The following is a 27,638-nucleotide window of genomic DNA, read 5'->3' on the forward strand; positions in this document are numbered from 1 at the left end:
ACATCCCGGTTTTGATGATATTAAATGAAACACTATGTTTTCTGCATCAAGGATGATACTGTTATCTTAAATAAGCATTAGCACAAGGATAACACACATATCATCACAGCCTTTCTTCCGAGCACAGATTATCTTGAAGTACATTTTTCAGTAGACTTCCTTTAAAACTGCATTTGGTGATTTTTGGAGGGGGTGGCAATGCAACAAGCGTTATACACACTAATATCAAACAGTTGCTTATAATTAATACTGTAAATAGAGTCACACAAAGCAACATCATCAGTTATTAAGAGTCGGTTGGGTTGCCGTGTGTCGAATGGGAGTCTTAAGCTCCTTTCACAGTCAGTCAGTTTGTCGCGGGGCTGTTGCACCATTATAACGCCCCCCTGCCGTAACAATGCCGACATCTGTGTGAATGTGAAAGCCGGCAGGGCGGAACAACACAGTAGAGATGCAAGTCGACCAACAGGTAGGACAAAAAGTGGCAAAACAGTATTCAAGGTAGCATTAGTTATTAATAACTTGCAGAAACATTGCATGCATATGTGCAGTTACCACAGCACTGCAGTGTCCTTCTCTCTACTGACAATTATGCTAGTCGGGTTTGTGTGGTTGATTAAAGGTACACACACACACACACACACACACACACACACACACACACACACACACACACACACGCACGCACGCACGCACACACTAGACACCGACGTCTCCTTTACTTTCAGAGCGTTTTGTGTGACATCACAACTGCATTGCTTGTTTCTGTTTAAGTGAACAAAAATCTGGTGCTGCAGCATTGCTTCATTGTGGAGCTGTTGCGGAAGGGCTTAATATTCACTGTCTGTCCAGCTCTGTTATTGGTCTCCTCTTGTTTAGCATCAACAGCTTGGCTTTACCCCCATTCTGTACATCTGATAAGCCAGACTAGGTTTCCACCAACTCCTGAGGGAAATATCAGGCCCTTCATCTACTAAATGCTCCACTTTGTTCACCAGCAAGTTGCTAACTCTGTCTGTCTGCTGATTGGTGCTGAGCAGGTAGTTCACAGTGGCTTTATCATAGCTTCAGCACAGCTTTTTTTATGACAGCAGTGAGACTCGACCAAAACTGCATAGTTACGGGCTATAAAACCAAACCAATGAGCTGCAAGTAGAGCTGAGGAACTGCAGAGTTGGTTTGTAATTCTATGAGTTTGTCACAATAAGGGGCACCTTTCACATTACAAGTAGTCATTGATCCATTGTTAGTATAAAATATTGATTTGAGTTGCTTAAAGTCTATTTAAAGTTCAGAAATTTGTGCAGAAAAAAACACATGCTAAACAAACAAAAACGTAACCCATTGTACTGTAAATAAAACATGACTCCAGTTCCAATAAGCCCTTAAAGGGAAAATCTACTTTTGCATTCTTTGGTTGTGATGTTTCTGCCATTTGTCTTTCCTTTCTACCTGCTTCATCTTCTTCATTTCCTGTCATTTCCCAGAGTGCCTTTATGCAGCCCCGCTCTGGCCAAGAAGAGGGGAGCATGTCTTACATCGACTTGCACTTGAAGCAAAAGTAGAACAAGAGTTGGAAATGTCCACAACAAAAAGCATCCCTCAGTCAAAACACAACCCGCCCTGCGGCTGCATTCACTCTGGTCTTTTGAGGCCACTAGGTGAGAACATTTGTCTGTGCCTCTTTGATGCTGTAGGTTTGTATGACCACCAAACTCAACCAAAAAATGTAGGCTATAACACACAATTCTAGCTTTTCTGTCGATATTATTATCCTGATGTCACGTCAGTTCACTGTTTCTAAATCCCAGACAACAAAATAACAGATTTAAAAGCAAAATGCACAAGTTGCTGCTTTGGAATAGTTTTTTAAAGTGGTTAAGGGTGGATGTTTCATTTAAGGAAATGATTATACAGAGGATCTAACCCAAAACCCAAGAGTCCAGCCATGCATTAATATCTGGCCTGGAAACAGAGACACACAAAGGGGCATTACCATGGCCTGCTCCATGGGGATGATCTGTTGACTGTGTATCTGCCGCAGCGTGCCAATGTGGCCTTTGAGAGCGGTTTGCAGAGCTCCTCTGGGCTGAAACACACAGGGAGAGAAACAAAGAAATTTGAACCCTAAGGAAACTTTAGCACATAAACTACAATACAAGTCATGTAAGAGGAAGTATTTATTGTTTCCCTTTCTGGACAAAAATAATGCATGTATTTCTTCTGTGTGTCGACGCTTCCTTTGAATCAGACTCGCCATTTAGAGGGTAATAAATGTGTTGTCTTCCTGGACCACCCTAAAGGCATGGGAGTGCAGAGAGACTGCTCTCTCAGACTATATTTAGGTGGTCTGTTACATTTTGGACTAAAACAACAAGTTGGGAGACAAAGGACGGCCAAATCCACCAAAGTGCTTCCATGGCATTGTAAATAAATAAGTTAATCAAATGATGTGCGCGTGAAAACACTGTGGATGTTTGTCAAGAACAGCATCAATGTGTTTTTTTACCATGAGGTCCGTCTGAGCCTCCAGCTCTCTGGCAAATGAGAGCAGATCCATCACAGTGACTCCTTTGTTGACCTGAAGATAAGCGGGTATAAAGAGAAAAAGGACACTTTAACAATTTCATTTTAATGAAGAGACAATATGTATTATCTAAATATCAAAGAAACTATAACTTTCAACTTTCTATAAAGCTGCCAAGTAGATTGGAGTCACTCACACTGGTACGGTGCCCAAGCATGAATCACGGCTAAAGTCTAGTTTGTTTGACCAGTATGAGTGCGACTGTTCCCCGCGATAAACATTTAAATAGATGCGCCGAAGGTTTCGCGGTGGTTTGATGCAGATGTGGAATGTTTACTGCAGATTTGGTCAGATGAAAATATTCAAGAGCAGTCAGACAAAACAGAAACTCCGGGGGGTGATGACGTATATGCAAGAAGCAATCATGCCGCGACCCGGATCTTTTAAAGTAATGTGAGTGCAGGCCGCGCTGGGTCCGCAAAGGAGGAGGAAGGGGGGACAATCCATTAAAGCACGGCACGATCATGTGGGCCAAATGTGAGCGCACCCTTAATTGATACCCAAGATCAAATGAGTATTTTTAGCTGCAGCTCTAAATTAAAAGTAAAGTAAGTGTTAAGTGGAAACCTGCATAATTGTATTGATGCTTTCTGTGTTGTGTTTTTACCAGAATGGCTCTAATATTTGTACTTTTATGTGACATTTTTCAAACATAAAGCCTGTCATTCTGACTTCTTGAGAGTAAGTTGTGTATCAGGACAGGTGGTACACTTGAATGGAGTCCTTAAACCTTTTTTTTTTCCTTTCTATGTCTCTTTCTCAGGAAATAAATCTAAGTGAGGCTGACAGGTAGTGTTGGAGAAGACGGGGAATGCCAAGTCCCGGCTTGTTCCTACACACTTCGCCTTGGCAGGAATACTTTTGCATTATCGGGCTTCAGTGATCCTGAACAGAACCCTGTGTGCTGTGGCGTGTAGCAGCTCCTATTAAGTAAAGCATGGCTGCCTGCTGTATGTTAACTGACATGCTGAGGAGGAGGCTGTTTAACCAGGCTATTTCTGGTACCATGCTACACCATTTAAGTACATAATGTCATGCAATAATATTGGTATATGTATAGAGCAATCTATTATCAATGTTTACACTGATCTTTCACAACTCAACTGGTATTTGTAAAGAGCTAACACGAATAAACTGATGTCATGTGTTTGCGTGACTGCCCGTCACTTCAAAGTTTCTTCTCATTGTGCACTTTTGTTTTTAGTTTGTCCTTTTTGTGCTTGTGGGTTTGTCCTTTTATACTTATAGGTCTGTTCAATCAGCATCTGTTGTTTTCCGCATGCATGTGAGTGTATGTGCGTCACCTCTTCCAGGTAGTCCGCGTAGTTGATTTCTGACAGCCCCGCTTCAGAGAAATCCAGGAGGTTCTGCTTCCCCTCCGCCTCTAACAGGATTATTCCCCTCAGATCGATCTTAACACTGTCCAGCTGACTCACCACATCCTTAGTAAACTGTAAACACAAAAGGTACAACAGGAGGGTAAATATTAAATATTAAAGCTTTAAAGGTATATGTTAGGTTTTTACATGTTGTGTTAATTCTTAAAAAGTCTTTACCTAACATCAAACATCATTCAATAAGGCTTCTACATGTAAAAGCTTGGTTATTAATCACACTGTAAGTCTGTGTACAGTATAAACAGGAAATTACTGTAAGAAACGTTGTTAACATAATGAGAGACTAACAAAATTGCAGAACAACTGCTGGCACTAGGTAGGGTGACCATAGATCTTAAAGATGTGGTTTGGATGGAAGTTCACTTAGTGTTTCTTGATGTTGTTTGTATGGAAAGTTTCTGCTATAAATTGCAATACTTTCCTTTGGTATTTTGTGTTTCTTTTATATCTCGTCTGAAGGCCTTTTATGTTTTATGTAAAGCACTTTGTATTGCCTCGCTTCTGAAAATGACTGTACAAATAAACAAATTGTGATGCAAAACTTACATTTTTTTACTTGTTAAACCAAGAGAGAGCAAAACTATTCCCACCGGACAAACACGGAGCAACATTTCTCCAGTGCTTGCATGCTTATGAAACTAACTATAAAGAACTCTGTTATATTGTTTATATTGTTTTATTGTATTGTCTGTTCTGAAAGCTGATGTTTTTCAAAGAATGGTAATATGTAATTTCACCAACACGAAAGTAAAACGTGTAATTATTTGCGGCACTATAAAGAGAACACAACAAAGACGTTGGCAATAGAGTTGTTTGTTCCCAAATTGACATGGTGACACTGTGTGTTGATGGGTTGGATTTCCCTGAAGACTAAACAACATAATAAGTATTGTACTGAGTATTGTTTTCCAAACAAGTAAAAATGTCAGAAAGATGAGATTAATTTAATTCACACATTAGCTTGAATTTATTACAGTATTTTGAAGCATAGTACTTTATTGGTTACACTAAATTGGATATGGTATGTACAAATAATTTACTATAAACAGTGAATCACTGGTGTCATTCACAGATCTGGGTCACGAGGTGCCTGCAAGGAATCTGATTGGTTAAGCCCTAGCCAATGGCCTTCGTGCTGCCCTCAACGGTTGTAGTAAGTGAATAATGACCAACGTTAAACAGAAAAATATGTAAATATAATATGAAATTAATAATTAATAAACATTTTACCGGTTGTGAAACGCAATCACAAATTTATACGTTAGAATATATTAGTTTAAAAACTTGCTAGCTAGTTTAGCTGTTACCTCCGAGTTAACGGAGGCGTTGTCTAGCAACAGAAAGCTCGTTAGCTGATAAACGTTAGCACAACGTTAGCCGTAAGCTAACGCACAGTGTCAGCTAGGTGACGGCTGGTGTTAGCCGCTAGCTTAGATGTTTTGCGTTGTGCAGATGAATAAAACCGTTCTGAGTGTCAGCGTTAGTCCATAATACTCCGTTACAAGTATTCAAAATGTAAATTTAAAACACGTTTTCAGCTAAATGTACTTAAAATATCAAAAGTTAAAGTTTCAAAGTGTTATGTCAGTAGTATACACCTGCGTCATGTTGTTATACGCAAATTGTAACTAGCAACAGGTAATGTACCTGTTGCTAGTTACAATTAGCCAGATAAATGTAGTGGAGTAAAAAGTACATTTCCTTCTAAAATGTAACTTTAGAAGCATAAAGTAGCATACAATGTAAATATTCAAGAACCAATATGACGAAGTGTACTTAAGTACAGTACTTTAGTAAATGTACTTTGATACTACTGCTAAGGAGCTTTCGTATTATGAAGCTAATATGACTTTGTCTTTGTAGGTATTGTGCTCTAATAGTCTTCTATAAAGACAACCCTGTCCCATGCCATGGATTGGGAAAATAAATGGATACTATATCAGGACTTCAACCTAAGTAAGTGGAAATACAACACACCTGGGCCAAATTAATCATTCTTACCAAGACTTTGGACATTTCTGCATTTCTGGTAAGTAACATTACATGATAGGTGTTCACAGTTTTTCTATTATGGAGCAGAAAATTAAGTGACACACTAGAACAAGTCAGTGTATTTCAGGTATACGGTCACTAAATTCAAAAGGTTTTCCCTCAAATACCAAGATTATATGATGCTGCTGTGGGTCTGATTTTTACATCACATTTAATGTTAATGACACTACAGTACCATTAAGCTGATGCACTATATCTGATGGCAACTGACCAACTTTATTAACAATAAAGTCAATTGCAATCTGAGAATAAGGCCAATATCCATTACTGACCTGACAGAGAACCTTATTTCACCATGGGAATAAAATGTATTCACAATTTTAGAAGAGTCTGGCATTAAATATTCAACTTAAACAGTCTGTTTTATTTAATGTTTTAAGGTAGCCTGATTATTTCATAAGATTTGTCACAATAACTTACACAGCTGATAAAATAACTGACAAAGTATTGTTTTGGGGAACTTATGTCTGGTAGGGTGTCACACACAAAGGTGCAGGCATTAAATGAAGACAAATGACTCATGTGCAGAATAAGACACAGCACCGGACATACAGTATCATCTGTTGGTTGAAAACAGCCAAGACAATCTTGCCAACTGGCAGGAAAGTACTGAATGTCTTAGGCGGGCAGGAGTGGCTGGCTCAGGGCCAGGAAGACAGAGAAACTTACATCAGTGTAATGTTTCAGGCAAACACTGAGCTAAAGACCGAGGCATTCAAAGCTATCGGCTGTCAGCGCAGACTTTGCTTTGGCAGCAAAGAAATCATTAGGTAATGCTAATTAGATGCTGAAGCCAAGGGTGGAGATTTGTGGACACTTCATCCCTGTTAGATGATAGAGATACATGAAAACTTAGGGGATTCTAACCCTGATTTGAGTATGTATTACATTGCATTGATTTATTGTATATTAATAGCCCATAATAGTATTTTATAAAGATTTCAAAAAAGTAAATGACACATACAGTAAGTGGCATCAGAACTTAGGGCATTGTTTGTAACTTATACCCCTTGAGTACATGATAGCCAATGTCCTAGCCTAATGAACATCCTATAGGAATAAATCAATACAAGGACAGTCAAATACATCATTTAGTCCCTACAACATATGACATACTACTTCTAATGGTGTGTCTTAGTGAGTTTACTGACCACTGTAGTGTTCAGGAACAAGGAGATGTTGAAGACTTTGTCCAGACGCATTGCTGAGTAGATGCCTTTGTTCTCCTTGCAAGCACTGTGAAAGAGAATGTCAACTTTAAAGTTTCAGACTGAAATATTTGCTGCCACCAAGTGAAACGGACTGGAAGTACATGACACACTGACATGTCCCCTGATAGAAGACAGTGTAATATTTACTAACGTTTTAAAGATGGATGTTCCAAAATAACATGTAGGCAACTACATACCATATAGACTCAAATAATGCACACAGGGCTAGCATTACTTGCTTTTTAATGAGCAAAGACCTATTGACCTGCAACACTGCTCTATTTGGAAATATATAATGACTGCAGGTCTGCCGTCCTAGTTAGGGAGGACAGGAAGCTTCTCACTAGAAGGAGATGATGAAAGCTGATGTAACCACCAGGAAAGAGGCTGAAGAAAAGCAGCACAGAAAGTGTAGGAAAATGATGCTAATTAGCATCTCAAGGTTAATAGAAATCCTCTTTCTCATTTGCATCCCCATCAATGGAAATAAAATATTCAGTTGCATGTTTGATGCCTGACCCAATGCCTGCGCCAAAACAAGACCCCCAAAAAAGCTAAATGTAACAAAATTCAGCCTTTTATGAATAAATTACTTGTCTCATTGCAAAAACTATTAATGTTTGTCACCAATGTAAATATAAAATGTAGAAAAGACAGACATGTAATAGACTTTTAGAATAATCATCACCAAAGCAAAAGGTGGCACTTAACACTGTCACCTAAATACATAAAAAGGAGTTGTCCTTGCCTGTACAAGCTCTCTGCTGTCAGCTCTAGGTCTGAGTCATTGTACATGTAGCCAGGGATGAAGTTCTTCCAGTCTTGGTTTACCAGATATGGGGTGTCCACAACCTGGTTGATCACAGAGCCAGGAAGAGTATATGTGATCAATCATTGTCACGGGAAGCAAATAGGACCAATCAGTAAATTAAATAAACTTGACTACAATTCAAGAGCAACACACAGACCCAAACAAAGCAGCGTTATTATTTATTTTGTCTTATCTAGTCATGTCGCTCCCTTTATGAAATTTTCTGAACTGAGACAGAAAGAAGAGAGGGACAGGAAGAGAGGCACAGGGCAAAACGCTGCAAGAATATCAATTCAGTCCAAAGCACAATCAAACAAAACTAAATATGAAGCACTCTACATTTTATTCCTGCACAGTGAAGGTGCCTGTTTGTACTTTTTTAGGTTGACTTAGACTTGCCTTGAAGACTTCTTTGGTGTGGAAGGGTTCACAAAAAAGTTTCTCCATGTTTCCTCCAGCCAGGAAAATGATGGTCACCACTCCCATCAGCACCCAGGAGAAGATGATACTAAATCCAACACCACTGTGGAGGAGGAGAGGCAGGCCCTCAGGTACAGATAAAGTATGGAACCATAAGAGATGGAGGTGTAGCAGTAGTAGAATGGGTGGATTGGAGGTGGAGAAAGAGATGAATTAAAAGGGTAGTAGCAGTTTACTTTGGATCTGTATCAGTATCTCAAATTAAATATGACAGAAGACAAAAAACACATTTAAAATACACGGGGGGGGGGGGTGTACTTAAGCATGTACAGTAAAAAAGTGAAGTAGGAGTAGTTGTGGCAGTCATGCTGTAGTAGAAGTAGTAGTTGTTGTTATTCTTGGAGGACTGCTAGCACTTGACCAAAAACATCATCAAATTGACTTGGAAACCTTTTTTTATGGCATCGCCTTCATCAATTTTAAATTTTGACAGCGATAGAGACTGGCATGTAGACAGTTGACTCACGCCATGAGCATCGTTCCTCCTGTGTTGGAGATGCAGCCTCGTGTCGTAGGTGAGGCGTGTTTGTCGTATCCCAAGGTGCCAGACAGGAGACCCAGGTAGTTAAAGGCCAGGACCAGGACCACCATGCAGCACAGAGCAATACAGCCAATCCACCTGTAGGCAGCAGACAAAGCTAAACAGTTAGAGCTTCCACTCAACGTGGCCTTAAAATAATACCAATAGAGCAATACCATCTTCCACTGTAGCCAAAGTGTTTATCAGCATCTGTCCTACTCATGTCTTTTGAGTCGAGTCTACTTGCTCGCTCATTATAAAACAGCCCAAGATAAATGGGAAGAAAAAGCAATACAAAGCTTTTAAGACAACTGATATATAATCTTGGGTTCCCCTCCACTGCACTATTAAACTGAATTAATGTAGAAATGATATGAATATTTCATAAATGCACAATATTAATGCAAGCTTATACAGCACACATTACTTTCACGGTAATTTGTGAAAAGAGTCTGGCCAGTCAGACAGCATGATGCTAATAGGAAAGGTATGTTTATTTCTGTCAGTGTCAGGAAGTCAGTGTACCTGTAGAAGTCCATTCTGTCGATTTCAGGGTAGTGGTCCTCAATCTTGGCATGGGCATGGCTAATGGAGATAGTGAAGTTGGACAGGCAACTCTGCACAGGGAATACTTTGGAAAAGCTGCTGATGTTATTACCAATGCCGTCCACCAAACTCTGTACACCTGAGAGACAGATCAATCACTCCATCAGTTTCAATACATGAGCTGTGTAAAGATGCTAGATGAATTAATAAAGCTGCCAGGGTACGACGTCATATTCAATACTCAGAAATATGCTCATGCTTAATGGTTTGCCTAGTTTCTGATTGGATATTAAATGATACCCCACTACACTAATGAAAGATGTCAAGCGTTGTAAATAGAATTGTATATATTTTTACATTGAAATCTAAGTTTGTATTGATCCTTAAAATCTGACTCAGTCACATTAAGAAAACATATGGAGAAGGCAATAAGAGTCAAACATCCCAGTGATGTATATAATCAGCTAGTGTAGTCACACACATTTAAGGAATTATACAATATTATAATTATACAAATAAAGTAGAATTATTTCTATTTGTTCTCACAAGGACGTTTTTTTAGAAATGTAAAATGTCACTTACTCTCCACAACACTTCTGGTCTGTTCAATCACCATATGTGGCGTATCGTTCAAAGAGGAGTAGCCCTGTGAGAGGAAAAGCATGAAAGCGTTGGAACGTGGAGTTTTGTGGTCCAATTGGTTGTTTCAGTGATTTTTTATTTTATTGAAATGGCAGTTTGAAGTAGGGTTGGCCGATATGACGGGATTATCATGATTATCCACAAACTATTGGTTAACCACGATAATGATATTCAATTATGCCGGAATTTTGAGCTTTATTCAGTCTTCAATTGGAGCACAAGTAGATAAACTAAAGGAAAATTTGACACTAGCACATTAAATAAAGTCCTAGAGATCCACTGACATTACAGACTGACAATGGCAACCGTGTAAGAATATCCATAGATTTACAGTCAAGGCTTACCCTCTGGACGATACCACTGAGGTCCGTTCTCAATACACCGGTCATCTTTTCCAGCTGAGCGTTCACTTTGGGTAACTAAAATATAAACAGACAATGAGACACTGATATACAATACACATTCACATTGATAAAGTATCAAAATTCAGCAATCCTTGATCAACATGCAGTGATGAGACACCATTTCTACGACTCAGTGCTTATTACTAAGTTAAATGGCTAAAAACATGGTTTTGGAAAGGAGCTAATTGGCAGTTATTCAGCAGGCATGGAGTAAAAAGTGGGACGTGCAAGAAAACTCAAGTTAGAAAAAAGTCACATCTCGTATTTGGTCTTGTACCCGTGTGAAGTTGGCGCCGATCCGCAGCTGGGAAAGAGACTGGCGGATGTTGCGGCACAGCTGGGCAGAGGTGGCGTCTGACTCCTCGTCATGACAGCCTGGGTCGTTGAGGGTGCGGTTGATACTGGTCCGGACCAGGCTCAGGTTAAAGTTGAGTTTCCCTGTTCCTACCTGGAGGACCTCCAGACCGACACCGACGTTCTCCAGGGCCTCCTTGGTTTCTCGCATGGCTGAATTGAAAGAGACCACAGATGAGAGTGAACGTGGATTGTGTTGTTGGTATGAGGGGAAAACCAGGATGCAAAGGCCCATCAAAACAAAAGACTCTTAAGTAAGACAATTTCTGTTGTTTCCATTGCATTCTTCCAATATTTAAAGTGAGTTGTTGATGCAGCCGCTCCAACTACATTTAAAACAAATACACTTCTCATTACCTAACTTATATTTTGAGGTAATATTTAATTATTTGGCAGAAGAGACCGCAGGCTGCAGAGCTTGGCTGCAGAATGACTCATAAAAAATGTTTTATTCAAATCTTTTAGTTCTGTCCTGGGAAATACTGTGAACTTGATATAAAAGGAACTATGTAAATGCACTTTTATATTCAGAGCAGTAAATTAACTTTTTGTTTTACCAGTCAAACAGATTTAGTACTTGTAGAAAATTGGCTTTTAATATCAAAATACACAGCAAAAGGACAGTCTGTATAATATTGGCTCATGTTACACAATAGCACAGACTCATACGGGACAAAGTGTGCACTCATTGTAAGTACTAGGCCTGAGCCGAGTTTCAGATCCAAGCCCGGTGTTAATTTGTTAGCTTCTTCTATTCTTCTAAAAAAAATGGTTGCTTTTAGTAGCTGACCCTTGACCTAGAAATTGAATGCATATCATACAACAGCCAGTGCTGGTTAACAATCACAGTAGCCTGAAGCTGAATTTTAAAATTAAACAGGATAAAGAATGTTGGCATCCATGAACATTGGTATAAAAAAATACAAGAGTGTAGAGGAGAGGCAATGAGAGGAATTGGTGTATTTACTATCGAATAGCTTAATGCTTAGAAGCACTGGATGGAGTGAAAGCACAGATAGGTGCAATGTGCTAAACTAATTTCTTTTCCAATTTAATCTTGCATATCCTTAGCATTCAGACAGTTTTTACATATAATAAAGCATAATATTGGTACCAGATTCTAAGATCCACTGACTACTTGGCTCAGTCCCAGTAGGAACACAACATTAAAACAAAAACTGTATTCACAGTCACCTGGGGTCAAGCATCGTACCACCTGAACTGCCGGCATGCTTGCTGACTGCTATTACATCTTTGTTTCTGTTGTGCTACAAGCCTGTATATTCCAACATCCATATACAGCTGCTTGTTGTAATACATAAAGTAAGTTACAAATAATAATGGTCGCATCATCTGTTAAATATTCAAACGGTTGATTGATTTACATGGAGTGTGCTGTAATGTCTGGTAAAATTGGTTAAAGTAATATTACTGGTCACACAAACACAACGATTCATGGTCACTTCACATTTGGGAGGGGGGTGGGGGGCACAGTTGGAGCAAAAGGGAGATGTCCAGGTACAGGCTGATGTTACGTTGGGTTTTTGACAATATCTTGTGATGCCACCAACTTAAAACTGCACTAGGCAAGACTTTTTTTTTGGAAAGGGAATCATATCAGTTTACATTTATATGTTTGCCCATAAAAACAGTTTATCTGGTGACAGCATTAGCGGAAAACCACCTGTGCATTATGCAGGTGGTGCATTTGACCTTAAGAAAACATTTCTGGATCCAAACCAAGCCAGTAGACAGCAGAACCTGTTGTGAACAGATTTTCCCCATGAATCTTTGTGAGGAAGATCTTAACAGATATCACTGAAATCAAGTTCATCACACAAAAGGATCTGCCATTGGTTGTCACCAGAGTCAGATGTCGCTTTGTGCAGTTTTCACATATTTATTGGTTGTTGTTAATTTAAGATCACAAGGGAACAGATCACGGGAGCAACACCGGTGTCAAAGTTCACAAGGTCAGGGGTCAAAGGATTGTGGGTCATTGTTCAGTCACAGTTACTGTTACCTTTGACGGCTCTCTCGATTTTCACTTTATAAAAAAGCATAAAATATAAAGGTTAAAAAATAATCCTAGTGATTATTGCAAGTTACAACTTTTATTCACCTATTATTTACCTTCATAAAAATAATAGAAACCGTAACTGTATATTTTCAGGGAGATGTGTCCAACAAAGTTTTTGTCAGAAGCCAGCGTATTTTTTTTGCGCCACATATTTACGCTCTGCTACAAACGGCAGCAGCGTGACGAGGCTCTGAGCATCTATTCTGTGTCGCACACTGCACGTTTGGCGCTTTTTTTGGTCGCCCAGAAAGGCATACGTGCCGCTCGTCACTGTCACTTTTCACTCAGCCGTCCAATCAAAGTGGAGGAGGGGCTGAACAAAGACGCTGGTATCATAGCAACCAGACACAAGCTGGACTTGTACCTGCAGCTTTCTGCTTTGCTGGACACATGGCCTTAATCTTCAATAGAGCTCTAAAATCATATAACTGCATACTTTACATCTGATAATGGGGTTCAAATTCCAATTGTTGTGTTTTTTTCATATTCTTTAAATAATTGCCAAAGTTTACATGTAAAGCAGGATTCTGTATGTCACTTAATAATATATTGTAGTGCAGCCCACATTCAGTAGCTTGCAGCTTACAATAACCTGATCATATCGTAACTAAAGAGGAAATGAAAAATATGCAGATGTACCTCCAGCCATATTGAGCACTCTGTCCAAGGCAGGATTGACCTCCTTATCCAACTGATCATGTATCCTTCCACCTAATAATGGACCTATATCTGTAGAGAACGCAGCATCAGGTCAACAGAAAAAAAACAGTGAAACAGTCCCTTTCTTTATTATGTTTTTATTAGAATATATTATATATATTAACTTTCAGAAAAGAGCTGCCTGCAATAACATCACAAAATTAGAATGAACAGGGGTCCTCTATAACGGTCATTTCTGTATCTATCAACAAGTCAGGGAAGGAGACACAGTGGGGTAATAAGCATGATAAACAACCAAGAGCAAGAACTCAGTGAATGGTTTCCGTCCACCTACTTCACTATCAGAGGCCCAGAGAAGTTCTACTTACTATCTAGGTCATAGATGACTTTGTTCTTGGCTGTGGCGTACTGGGATATTAGGTAATCAATTTGCTGCAAACAGGAAGCAGAGAGGAATCAGAGTCTTACAAATGGAAGCAGATGAATATGAGTTAATTAGTCCTAGACACCAACAAGCACTCTGAAAGCATAAAAGTTTAATGTTATTCATCAGGATGACATAGAACATTACCAGATATAAAAACAGTCTTCATAAAAATACAATGTTTAACAAAATTACTGTATCAAAACACTTCCAATGTAACATCTAGAAGTTGAAAGAATATTTTCGTGTACATTTCAGTATAAACAGCTACGTTGTACACATTTCTTAATTTTGAAACAGTATTTTTATTCTATTTTATTTTTCCAAATATATATTTATGTTTCTTGTCTATGAATGTGAAAACCTACTTGACAATAAACCAGATTCGGATCCTGATGCTTTACCCAAATTAGTTTTCTTGCTAAAATTTCTGTAACAAGTAGCTGTCCTCTCACATTATCACTACAGTAATTGCTGTCCAATTGTATTTGTAGCATTTCTACACAATATAATGAAAGGTTTACATTGACAGCGCATAATCTGAATTTTCTCCATTTCTGCTCTCATAACATGGTTTAATATTGTTTTGGAGCTACAGGACACAAAGCAGTGATAATCCATTTACATGTTCTGTAGATAACTCTGTGTCGCTACTCACCATCGGTGTATCATTAGCGAAGGTGTGCAGGTCCCTCATGTTGCTGTTGACCAATCTCCGTATGTTCTTCACCTGAGAGCTCAGGTTCTGGTTGGCAGCATATGCACACAGTACTCCGATCCTAAACAAACGACAGACACAAACACTGTGACCTTTCTGTCTCCATGGGCCACAGAGTGATCCTGCTGCTCCCCCCGCAGTCATCACAGAAGCCCAGGGGTATGTTTTACAGGGTAGGGTGATAACATATGACCAACAGCAGGGGTCAGTGTGCACCACCACACTTACTTTTACATTTTCTTTCTCAACTTCCTCTGAGTGCACCTGTAGAATGAACTTAATGTCCTTGACAGCCCGCTTAACACTTCTTATAATCATTTGTGTGATTATTAACATAAGTAAAATGTTTCCATTTCAAATGAAAAGGAATGAATTGATTACAAATGAAAATGATTCAATTAATCCAGTCTAATTTGTTGATGACATACACATTTACATTTACTGTTAGTCTTCTAATAGAGTGGAATACAGCATGATATCAGGCAATGGGTACATCACAAGTCTGGATACCTCATATAAATGTGTGTTTCCAAAATCATACATCATCTGAAATAAATCACACATACTCAGCGTTCATACAAAATGAGTGGAAGCATAAAATGATGGGGATTATTATTATAGTTCACAGCAGGTGGTTAGTTGTATTTTGTGCATAAACTTCAGGACTATGTTTTCCCCAAGTAATGTGGAAACTCATGGCAGGAAATCGAGGTGTACCTATGTTGAGCTCTGAGGCCCTATCTGTATAATCTGAGGTCCCCCGGATGTAAACATGTTCAAATTAAATGCGAAAACACAGAATTGCATAAAACAGGGCCATTAAAGTAAGCCTCTTGCCTACTTCAAACAGACCTGAGTAGCTCAGTACAAGGCTTAATTAGCTTGAGCAACATCAAGGGAAAGCCAGCCCATAATACTAAGCCGTTTCCATGACTCACTCTCATCCCAGCTGAATTTCTGCTCAGCATCTCACAGCTAGCACTGTGCATCCAAGTTTGTTTTGATTGCCGCTTGTGTGCTAGTGACAATGGTTGTAGTCATCGGGTGATTAACTTCAGAACAGATGGTCAAAAAAAAACTTCTGTGGGATGGATTGTGAAGCATCCAAACTCTGACGGTTCAGTTGTATACCATATTGAATCTCATTTATGGAAACACTTCAGTGGAATAAGCAGCTTTGTGAATGATAAACAAAAGGGATAACAAAAGGACTGACTCAGAGGCTACTGGGAAGGTTTAAATCGACGGAGATGAATCAGGGTGTTGTCACTTTCTTCTGTCTTCACAAGAAGACCGAGGTCTCTGCATGGGCCTGTTTATCTCTGTTTATGTGTAGGTATGCACAACAGCTTGTGTGTGTGTGTGTGTGTGTATGTGCCTACAGTGCATGTAAGAAGAGGTTATGCCCTATTCATAGTGTTATTGTTAAAGTATGAAGAAGATGGTGTCTGCGTGAGCATAGTGGTTTGACATCTCCAGGTCAAACCTAGAACGTAGCTCTTCTTTACAGTCCTGTTATCATCAGTCGTTGGTGTAGAAGTCTCTCTTTTAGATATGATCCTACTAATCCAATCCAATTTCACCTGCATTATGCTGCAGACATTTTGTCACATTAGGGATTGTCCGCTATTTTCACACACAAAATGTGCAAAATATTACACACTTTATTAAGTACACTGATGAGGTGGAACCACCACATAAAGTTACAATATGAAAAAGCTGAAGCCCTTAAATATTTGGCATTTGTGCTTGATAAATAACTTCAGCGATTGAGTTGAATTGATCTTGGGGAACAATCAAGTAACCATTAGTTTTTGAAAGTGTTGCTTTTGCTCGCTTGATGAAGCATTTTTTTTTTTATTGTTTAGTGTTCAAAGACACCGACATCTGAGATTTGAGAGATGGCTGCGGCAGAGCATTTTTACGTTATTTTGTCAAAAAGCCAAACTCATGAGAGACTTGGTAAATCATTAATTCATTAATTAATATTTAGTCTTTCATTAGAGTCGATCTGTTTGGCAGCTGAGTCAAAACCTGGATGTCAGTCAAAGAAGTAGAGCCATCAAAACAGTCCCCGTTTAACAAGCATTGGCACATATCAAAACTCTTTGTCATATGCAGTTAACAGGCTTAAACATGCATAAGCACAAAGAACAATGAGTTATAACACAATGTGCTGCCCTCCAGAGAGAAACTCTTTTCATCTGTGTGGCATCAAGCTGCGCCATGTCTGAAGGAATTGTAATTATGTTTGCCATAAATAGTGAGTAGGCCGACGCGGAGGAAACGCCGTCATCGTGTAAGTGGAGACTTAATGAGAAACTAGGCCAAACAACTAGGCTGGGACACAGTGAAGTGGAGCCATCCGGAACCAGGAGAAGATTCAAAATGGCTACTTCCACAACAAAAGCCTTTTGTCAAACACTTCTCTGCCCTCTCTCTCTCTCTGTATCTCTCTCTGTATCTCTCTGTTTCTCTCTCTCTCTGTATCTCTCTCTGTATCTCTCTGTATCTCTCTCTCTCTCTCTCTCTCTCTCTCTCTCTCTCTCACAAACACACACACACAAGTACACATGCTATTCTCTTTTACACACACACATACACCTTCCATGTCCATTCCTGTCTCTGGCTGCCTGTGTCTTTAACGCCCAAGCCCATACTTTCCCCTCTTCGGTTTCTCCAGCCATCCTTAATTTGTGTTTTTGCTCTGACTCGTCTGTTTTCATCTACGTCTCTTCCACTACACCTCTATTTCTCAGTCTCTTTTGCTTAGACTTTTTGCTGTTTCCCTCTCTCACTATTATATCGTTCATGCTTCGTTCTCATATTCCTATGACACCCCTCTCTTCTTTTTCCTTTTTCTTCTCTTCCTCTGTCTCCTCTTTTGCCCTCAGCTCCCTCTCTCTTTCTCCCTATATCCACCTCCCTCTCTTTTTCTTTGTCTCACTCCCTCTCTCTGCCGGTATCCAGCAAGGTCACTGGAATCTGCAGCCAAACAAAGACTCTTTGAGAAAAATGCCAAGCGCTTTCCAACGAGTTGTGTAGCACAAGAGTGTCCATCTTATACTTCGGCAGAATCAAGTTTGGTTTAGTTTGAGTTTGGTCATCCTGCTTGGTTGTAGTTTGTGAAGTTGTGAAATTAAATCAGGAGACAAAACAGAAAGAGGAGAAAACCATACATATTTGCGTAGGAGTACAAAGTGATCAAACAAAGAACAAACTCTGGATGACAAGCAAGGCATGCCCGAGCCGAAAACTAGAAAATAGAGGAGTGAATTTATATAAGACAAAGCCCATTTTTCACTGATGCTTTGGCCAATAAAGACACACTGTGGTGTCACCTTCATTTCACCTTAAATTTAATGATGTCTTTTACATCACATATGATGGTGAAATACGCCAGCCCATTCAGCTGAATGGGTTTTTATAAGCCATGCCGTAAAATTTAAATGCAGGAAGGAAAAAAAGAAGAATGAATTTTGCATGACAGGAGCCTAGAGAAGATTTAGGAGGATGTGAAGTTCAGGCTTAATATGCATAAAATATGTTTCCCCAACTGACAAATTGAGGAGTTTCCTTTCAAAATATAGCTTTTCTCTAAACTGATAGTGGCATAAAGGTAGAGCTATGACTACTATAAAATACTGAAACTTTGGCATACAAATACTTTTCTTAGCCATCCTTCTTTATAAAATATTGGATGGTCATTTTCAGGTAGCAAATGCCCTTTAAAAAGCCATTTCTAAATTCAGCTGCTCACTTGGTAAGACATAGTGCTGTTGTGCTGCAATATCACACTGCTTTGTTATCAGCAACTCCTAAATTGACCCCCTAGCTCAAACTGTGGCCAATGACTGCATGGCCATATGGCTGCTTGTTGATAGTGTGTCTCTTATTGACCACAGGGGACAATTCAAACACAGTGGGAGGAAGATTTACCTCTAGCAACTTTGTAAAAGGGCTGTAATTCCTGTTTGAGCGAAAGCCAAATGACACATGAAACTCTCCCTCAGGGTGGAAACCCCACAACAGCAAATGAAGAAGGGCATCAAAGTAGTGCAGTGCCCAAGTATCTAGGCCACTACTGGGGGCTGAGTAGTGAGTGTTACATGGTCTGGTGGCTCCATAGCTTTTACAAACTCCAACAATGGCCTGCATTCAATGTGATTGTAGTTGCGAGGCTCGGACAGTTGCCCTTCAGCCCCTCCCTGCTTTCACACTGCGGGAACTGTATCTCCATTATCCTCACACTTAGTAATAAAATGATAATTGAAGTCATTGTAATGATTGCAAAACAAATAATATTGCTAACAATTTAAAAACTGTTGCTGTTTTGAAATTTATAGAAAAATTGTTAAAAGAATAGCGCTGAACAGTGCTTTTAATGCCCAAAATTAAGAACTTCAACAAATTATTGGCCCATGTCTCATTCAAAACATCAAATATGCATCTTTGAACATGTAAATGTGGTATTATTTCCACTCAGTTTTGTGCCAGCCTGACCTCAGTGACCTGTATTCAAGAGCTTATGAAAGCAGACAGGTAACAACAAAGCAGCGTGTTTTGTATGCATGTGGGACTACCAAGCCTTTAGCCAGTATTAAATATTGGCATTGTACGTCTTTGAAAATCACAGACATGCTGAATCCTCTGCAGCCCGTTCTCATATCTTACACTTGCTCTAAGCATCTAATATTGGCTGGTGGATGGTTTTACATTGGAGTTAGTTCAAAGCCTAAAGGGTGCCAAAGATGTTTCATATCAACAGGCTTCTGCAAACCACAGAAACGTACAAAGCCAACATTATCAGTCAGCCAGTGGCAATCACACACATCTTATAATGTAAAGAGGTCACAGCAGCAGCTAGTAGCTACCATTTTCACTCGTATACTCATTCACTAGTTTAACATTAACTGCTATATTCAGTTTGTCCTCTTATATTTAATGTAGTCACAATTTTGTTGAGCTACGCCTCTGGTTAGCTTGTTTATATTTCATTTATTCCCCTTTTAACAAGCCAGTGTCTCTTTTATACCATTATGCACTGTTTTATTTGTCTTCTCAGAGCTTGCCAGGTCACAGCGCCGGCGTCCCAGTGCAGCATTGTGTCCTATAAAGAATTTAACCAGACACTGAATAGTACTGACTCCGGGGCCTTTGCTCTCGGCACAACAACCCAGTAAAGACAGTGTTATTTTGTTCTATTTTTTTTCAACTCATAAGCACGCTGTGTAAGTTGCTGTCTGTTCCATCTAAAACTGTCCGCAGTCGTTTGATGGGAGACAACAGACCATTAATTCCACTGTAAACAGTGCAGAAATGATATGAATACTAAAATCTGAGCCAAACAGCCTGTAGGGCTCAGAGTTGTGCAAACCGCCACAGAAGGTCACTGAAATACATATTTTAAAAACTCTACAAGGGCCAAAAGGGAACACATGTCCTCTGAAGTACATATCATTTTATGATGCAACTTTAAAACATCCGGTCAGAGGATGCAGCGTAACAATTGATTTAACAGCTAGAAGCATGGTTACACATAACAATAATCGTACTGAGATTGGTTGAATTTGACCCTTTCATTTTTTCATGCAACACAGTTTTAAATTACTGTCTTAAATCCCCAAAAATGGTATTGGTTAAAACATCAGTCTGAGCACCTGCATACTGTATGAATGTCTCTAAAAGTAATGAAAAGTGCACATTGAAGCACAGGACAGGTTAAGGAATTTTGAGACCATCATTCAAAAATAAATCCCCTGGCTCAAACAAATATAACAGTAATCTGTGTTTATAGGCAAATCACTGAATCCTAAAGTACCGCACGCTCTGTAATTTGAGAAGGAGAGAGGCAGACACAACTCTTTACATGAGAATATCAAAAACAGAAGGTGTCACATTTGTTCTACTCCGTAAACCATCCCCGGAGAGATTAAGAGGTTCTACAAATAATTAACCTTTTAAGCAAATATTAACGGTTTGATTCAAAATAAATGTCAGCTGTCCAAAACAAAGCAACTCGGGCCGAGGAATGACTGTTGAGGAAATTCGAAGAACAGCTTATTCACTCTGTAAATAGTAACTTCAAAATGACTTCTTGCACTCTATTAGACCGTAACCAATTGTATTTATGCTTTGAAATGAATCAGCTATGATTTGCATTTAATTATTTAGCTGTCAGTCTCTAACTGCAAGGACTTGAAGTTTAAAAATGTATCTGGCGTCAGTACTCAAAGTCTGTTTTTTTTAAATCACAGTGTTTGGTTTAATTGTGTGTAGCGTTGCACATAAAACTTTTTTTGAGTGCGATAAACACATCACGAAAGACTGCGACAGTCAGTTGAAAGAGAGTATCAATAGAAATTTGCACTTTAAACTCTAACTATCATTTTCTTTTTTAATGGTGCCTTTTATGTTCAGTTCAATTTGTTCCATAGAATAATGTTGGAAATTATTTCCTTTCAGTTTTAAAACCAACAATCAATCAATTGCTTTTTAGCAGTTTACCGAAAGCAAACTGTTTTATTCATTGCAAGTAATATTGCTATTGTGATAGTCAAGGATATCATGCATTCAATCATTCATCTTCAACTGCTTGTCCCTGTCGGGGTAGCGGGGGGCTGGAGCCGATCCCAGCTGACATTGGGCGTGAGACGGTGTCCACCCTGGACAGGACGCCAGTCTATCGCAGGACGCATAGAGACAAACAACTATTCACACCTACGGGCAATTTAGAGTCATCAATGAACCGAACACAGGCACATCTTTGGACTGTGGGAGGAAACCAGAGAACCTGGAGAAAACCCACGCAGACACGGGGAGAACATGCAAACTCCACACAGAAGGGCCCCAGCCAGGACTCGAACCAAGTGAGAAATGATGGCTCAAATGTATACAAAAATAATAATATTTAGTCACTTAGACGTCATTTAAAGTTTAGCAATGATTGACTTTTTACAGAATGCCATATATACCAGTTGATTTATGTGTTTAGTCTGTGCACATTGTTTATACGTACGGCCCCTAGTCTGTGATTTGTTTCTCACTGGATTTACAGCATCTGTAATGCCCAAAATGACTGGAATCAATGGCATCCAAGGAGATTTGGATAAAAGTAGCTCCATAGCAGACGACATGCTAATCACCTGATCAATACAGAGTCGACACAGGCCCTTCAGGGGACAGACATGTAAATACACAGACCTGTACACAACCACAGGTAAACATGGTGAAACAGGTCAGTTAATTTGGGCAGATGAGAACGATGTCATTCAAAGTCTTGTCACATAAACAGGATTTTGTGTGGTTTGGAGGGAGTAACAGTGTGTTAACTGTTTTAACATTTAAACTCCATAACATGCAGTTTTATGAGGGAGCAGGTTGACATCAGAAGTGCAACGTAAATTACAGCAAGAGGGATGAAAAGATCAACATGTGTTTTCTGTAAAAACAAGCCACGTATGTCCATGTAAAAAGTCCCTGTGCTTACTGTGTGCATGTTTGTGTAAATGTTTCCATCACAGTTTGACTTGAATCAAATTAACTGTAGGTATGACTACATCCTGCACTATTGACCTTATACAGCCTGCCCATTTCTCATTTCATTGTGCTTTGCGTTGTTGCAGTAAATTAGTTTTATCTGTCATGAAGGATTTCAAGAGCACCAACACTTATTTTACTAGTGTGAAAATGCATGCATGTAGTTTTTAACATTATTTGTAGTCTTCATAAAAGATCACTAAACTAAAAGATTTTTCTGTTTAACGTAATTCGATATAATTTGCTCCTATTACAGCAATAAGTCCATGTTTTGGAACTGGACTGATCTAACCCTAACCCTACCTTTGCAGTGAAACAGAGTAGCATTAAAAATCATAATGAGTCTCGACTGTGCTCTCAGTGTTTTGGATGAAGGAGACTGCCGATATCCCAGCAGCGGAGCGCTACTCTTTTACTGAGAAGCATGAGGTTGATTGCGTCTGCATGGACACGTACAAGAACCCTCCCAATAAGAAAAAAGAATTCCCAGAGATCCTAAAGACGAGTGAACAGAACCAGTACAGAATCCAAAGCAGCTTTCCAACAGGCCAGGAAAGTAAACAACTTGTATTTCTTTCTTTATTTTAAAATCTGGTGGCTCAGTATTTATTCCTCACCCTGCTGACCACAAAGTTAAAACATAGTGGCACAAAGACATGAAAAGCAGCTCTATCTGCATCAGAAATGTGGCTATTTCTGGGTTATAAATCCCCCGAGCCAGCACCTCTTAGCTGTAAATGACATCACCGAGCACTGCAGCTTTGACTTCCCATATCTTTTCTCTCTCCTGTGCAAAAATGTGCCATATCGTCACTATTGTAACACAAATGTCTCCAATAAATTTCAAAAGAAAGCCTGACCGAGCCGTGAACATCAATTAGTTTCACTATGTAGAATTCCTGTTGGACTATTTTGTGTTTTGATTTGTAGCGTGCACACTGCAAAGACCCACAAACCATAAAGATGAGGGGGGAAAAGTAATTAGCAGAAATTAAAATGGATTTCAGCAATAAACCAGAAAAAAAGGAGAATTAGAATGATTTGTAAGAGTGAGGTCTCTCCAGGAGATGTGATAAATTATGGGATGCACATCCTGACGACAACCTCTCCACTTAATTAGCTTGGCAGTGGTTTTTGTAAAGGCGCCATTGTGTGGTGTGTGCGTCCTGTGCAGCGGTCAAGTGTGTACGTGGACGTAATGATTTGTGGACAGGGACGGATATTTTTTTATAATTTATAAATTCAGTAACTTTCCATCTCCAAAATATGAATTATTCAAGAACTCTGGAAAAAAAAAAGTGTTTTTGAAAGAGTTTCCACCTAAGACTCAACACACAGAGAAATCCTCTATTGATGTCAAAGTTATTCTAAATCATTTACACAGACTGCATCTTCTCAGTATCTTCAGTAACTGTAGAAATACATAAAACATTTCAAAATCCTCGCCACTGCAGCCCTCTTAGTAGAGTTTCGCTTTACATTTTTTTTTCTTTTACTGCTTAAATGGGGCGACAGTAGCTCAGTCCATAGGTGACTTGGATGGGACGGAGCGTGGACTGGTGGCTGGAGAGGTGCCAGTTCATCTCCTGGGCACTGCTGAGGTGCTGTTGAGCAAGGCACCGAACCCCCAACTGCTCGGGGCGCTGGTCACTGGCAGCCCCCTCACTCTAACATCTCTCAATTAATATCATGTATATAGGTCCTGTCTGTGCATGTGTGTATTTCGGGCCTGTGTGTGTAACGTGAATAACAATAATGGAGTGAAAAAATCGAATTTCCCATTGCGGGACTAATAAAGGAATTCTTCTTCTTCTTCTTCTTCTTCTTCTTCTTCTTCTTCTTCTTCTTAAATTTTGCTTGTTTATTTAGTCAACAAGTGACATCTTCTCAGGCATTGTGGCTGCCTTCATGACACGGCAAGGTTCATCTCACCATTAATGAATCCCCTAAAAATAGCTCTGCATGTGATGACTCTCCAGGGAGGCTGTTACCTGAGAGATGTGTGGCTTAAAGGAGACAGAGGATGTGACAGTGTGTTTGGTCGTGTGTGTCTGTAATTTACGAATTGTGCGCTTATTTTTGTGCCTGAGAGAGATTGTGTCAGTGGTAAGTATGTGACTGTGAGGTGTTTCACTATAATTACTTGTTAACTCCTGCAATCAAGCTGCTATCAAAACCACAGTTTGATTAAGTATAAATATCAGTTATTTAAAGCTATTACTCGCTATTTAAGATAAGATAGAACTTTATTCTTCCTGAAGGAAATTCTTCTTCCAGAGCTGGCTTAAAAATTACAACAACACACATTACAAAAGTAATAAATGTATAAATAAAACAGTAACAACAGAGTAATAAGTTTGAAGTGTAAAGACCTATTCAATGGAATTCCATTGCTAGGCAACAACCTTGTTCCTTGGTAACTTCCTGTCACTTGATGTCATTCACATTCACTGCAACAGGAAATAAACTAGGACTGTTTTGGAGTGTTTATGTTTCCATTTTTAAAAAGGTCCATAAGGAGTTATATTAACACAAGCGTGTGACAGAATAATAATAAAAGTGAAACACATTTAGTTACTAAGTAAGCTGAGAGAGAAAAGTAATATTGGCAGTGATATTGAAAAAGTAATAAAAGTTCTACTGCACATAATATTGAAAGTGATATTGCGCACCATCTCTGAACCCATCAGCTCTCTGCCTGACGTGTTTTGGGCTGCCGGTGTAGCCAGCGGATATCCAGACTTCCTGTTCTTGAGACATGAGAATGTGAGAGCGAGGTCTCTATAAACAGATATCTGCACATGAATGCAGGTAAATAACAACAAAAAGCAAATAAAAAGCTAAATTGTTGTCAGACGATAGCCGATTGGTTCAGAGATTGCATTTGAGCCATTTGCATTGTGACGATTTTGCTCTCCACACGGACTGTTTACCTGCTCAAACGTGAGTGGTCAAGATTGCTTCCCTGACCTAAATCTTTAGATTTATCTCTAGATTTAAAGAGATTATATTGCACATGATATTGAAAGTAATATGAAAGGGATATTGAAAGGTTATATTGCATGTGATATTGATATTATTGTTCTCAGTGTCCAAAATGGATAAATACCATGATACAGCAATCAGGATATGCTAAAGAACACAAGGCAGCTCCGCGTAAGAGTAAGCATGCAAAAAAAAGGAGCACTAAAGACAAAATGTGTGAAATGTTATAGTTCAAATAGCTGATACATCAAAGGAAAAAGGCTGTGATTCAAGTGGTCTTTTGAGTTTCTAGATTTACATGTGCGTGAAAGTGTGTGTGCCTGGATAGATAACATGTCTAGATGTGTTTGTCTGTAGTATTGTATACAAGTGTTTGTCTGCAGGCGGTGACTGCTGAGCTCCTGGTGCTGTGTCTTTAGTGTAATTACAAGTGGGCCAGTGAAAATTAGTTAATTGGGTCACTTTATTAATAATTCAGTAGAATTGTGTGCTAATATCTCTTGTCACATAAATAAGAGTGAGATTACTGTGAGCCCCCCCCTCAGAAAGCACATACAGTACAGTTTATAAACTAAATTCACTGACTGACAAAAGTCTTGGCTACCAAAGAGGTTATATTATTTCAAGAACTGACCCAAGACCGATTTGAACTAAAGCAAAAAATATAGAGGCGCAGCCACGACGCTCTGCACGGTCCAGCTACAGTACGCTCTTCTTCGTGGGTTTCTGAATCTCCTTGGCAACAGCTCGCCAAGCTCCGCTCTGTTGTTGTTCTCAATTGTTTCAGTCTGGTTAAATCCGTGGTTAAATCACCACCGCATTGTCTCTCTCTAAGGTTGACAAAGAAAACCGGCAATTCACCAGAGAATGGACAGAGACGTTTTTGTTTGTGTCACTGAGAAGCCTGAGTTTACTCTGCAGCCATTGTTTGTAAAGAGTATAAGTTGAGAAGGCATTTCAAGAAAAATCATGCTAATGTTTTTTTATGAGCTTGCAATGTTGCAAGTCTTTTGTGTTAAAAGTGTGGGACACCTAGTGACTGAAATAGTCTGCTGAAACGTATGCTGGGTAACAGCATGAGACAGGGGTCTTTCACTTGGCTGGAACAGAGGGAAGGATCTTCTATCTGTCACTTTATCATTATGATTCCATGCAAGTGGAATCCAAACCTGTACGTAGAGACTGAAATAGATCCTGCTGTTGATTTAATAATGTACAGTGTGGCCTATTGATAGCTGGCAGGCAACATGCATGTATTTTTGCATGAGCTAAGACATGATACATCAGTAAGACAAACACACACATGGATTGGTGGTGAGACAGATGTAACCACTGAGAAGTGTTGAGAATCTGGTATTCATCAAAAGTATCACAGCAGTGATCACATTCACATGATGATTAACAAATATTGAGATAGGATCTCTTTTTGTTCATAGAGAAGTTAAATGGATCCTCTGCCAAAGCTGTGCACAGTTCTTCTGGAAAGACCATTTTACTTTTGTTTGTCTCACTAATCTTCCCAGATTAAGATAAAGTTGGAACAGCCATTACAAACTGGTGCTGCAGGGGTGTGACGATACATCAATCTTTATTGATATATCAACTGAATGATCAACTATCCAATATCATAGATGCAAAGTGAATTAATCGATACTTATCATATTAAAGATATGGTTTTATATTTATTCTTTTTGTTTGAAAGAATTGATTATTTTTCATTTAAATGTCTGGAAGATTTTGGTTCAGTAATGCTAGCTTCCTCAGACCAAACATATCTGTGACAAGGCTGCAGACGTTCATTAATTATCACTGCATTGATACTAATGTCTTTATAGCTTTTCAAATTCATCTCAGTCTCTGTCTTTTGATGCTAACACGGTTCACTTTGATTTTCCACTAACGTGTTTCCGACTGTGTGTAGAAACACCTTTGTTTCTGTAAATCACCTTTTTTCCATTCTGTGCCCGAGATTCATAGCTATGAAAGAAATAACTCTAATGTAATAAAATGACACAAGAATTTGATGATTGACAATTAATGCAGGCCCATTAATCAGTTTATTTATTTATATTTCACAATTCATTCACTTTATTTCGCCTGGTAAATGTGTTCATAAGACAGCTGCCCTCATCAAAGTATTGCCTTAATATGGTTCTGATGACATTAGTAGTGTTTTTGTAAATATACTGATTGAATCTACTAAATATTTACATCAGATTTATTACGGC

At 39.1% G+C, this 27,638-nt stretch overlaps 1 protein-coding gene across 1 annotated transcript in view; it reads right to left on the bottom strand.

The window, feature by feature from the left end:
• Positions 1-27,638, bottom strand: part of prom1a (prominin 1a) — a gene marked incomplete at its 5' end in the record, with an annotated part of 81,483 nt that overhangs the window by 9,583 nt on the left and 44,262 nt on the right. Inside the window, 15 exons of the mRNA XM_083914707.1 lie at positions 1,997-2,089; positions 2,510-2,581; positions 3,892-4,038; positions 7,188-7,272; positions 7,996-8,099; positions 8,458-8,581; positions 9,005-9,157; positions 9,584-9,743; positions 10,187-10,250; positions 10,591-10,665; positions 10,928-11,157; positions 13,028-13,051; positions 13,724-13,813; positions 14,113-14,176; positions 14,827-14,947. Coding sequence (XP_083770833.1) covers positions 1,997-2,089; positions 2,510-2,581; positions 3,892-4,038; positions 7,188-7,272; positions 7,996-8,099; positions 8,458-8,581; positions 9,005-9,157; positions 9,584-9,743; positions 10,187-10,250; positions 10,591-10,665; positions 10,928-11,157; positions 13,028-13,051; positions 13,724-13,813; positions 14,113-14,176; positions 14,827-14,947 — 1,606 coding nt within the window. The remainder of the gene's footprint in view (positions 1-1,996; positions 2,090-2,509; positions 2,582-3,891; positions 4,039-7,187; positions 7,273-7,995; positions 8,100-8,457; positions 8,582-9,004; positions 9,158-9,583; positions 9,744-10,186; positions 10,251-10,590; positions 10,666-10,927; positions 11,158-13,027; positions 13,052-13,723; positions 13,814-14,112; positions 14,177-14,826; positions 14,948-27,638) is intronic.

This window comes from Echiichthys vipera (assembly GCF_963691815.1).
Source record: "Echiichthys vipera genome assembly, chromosome: 6".
NCBI classification, from domain to species: domain Eukaryota; kingdom Metazoa; phylum Chordata; class Actinopteri; order Perciformes; family Trachinidae; genus Echiichthys; species Echiichthys vipera.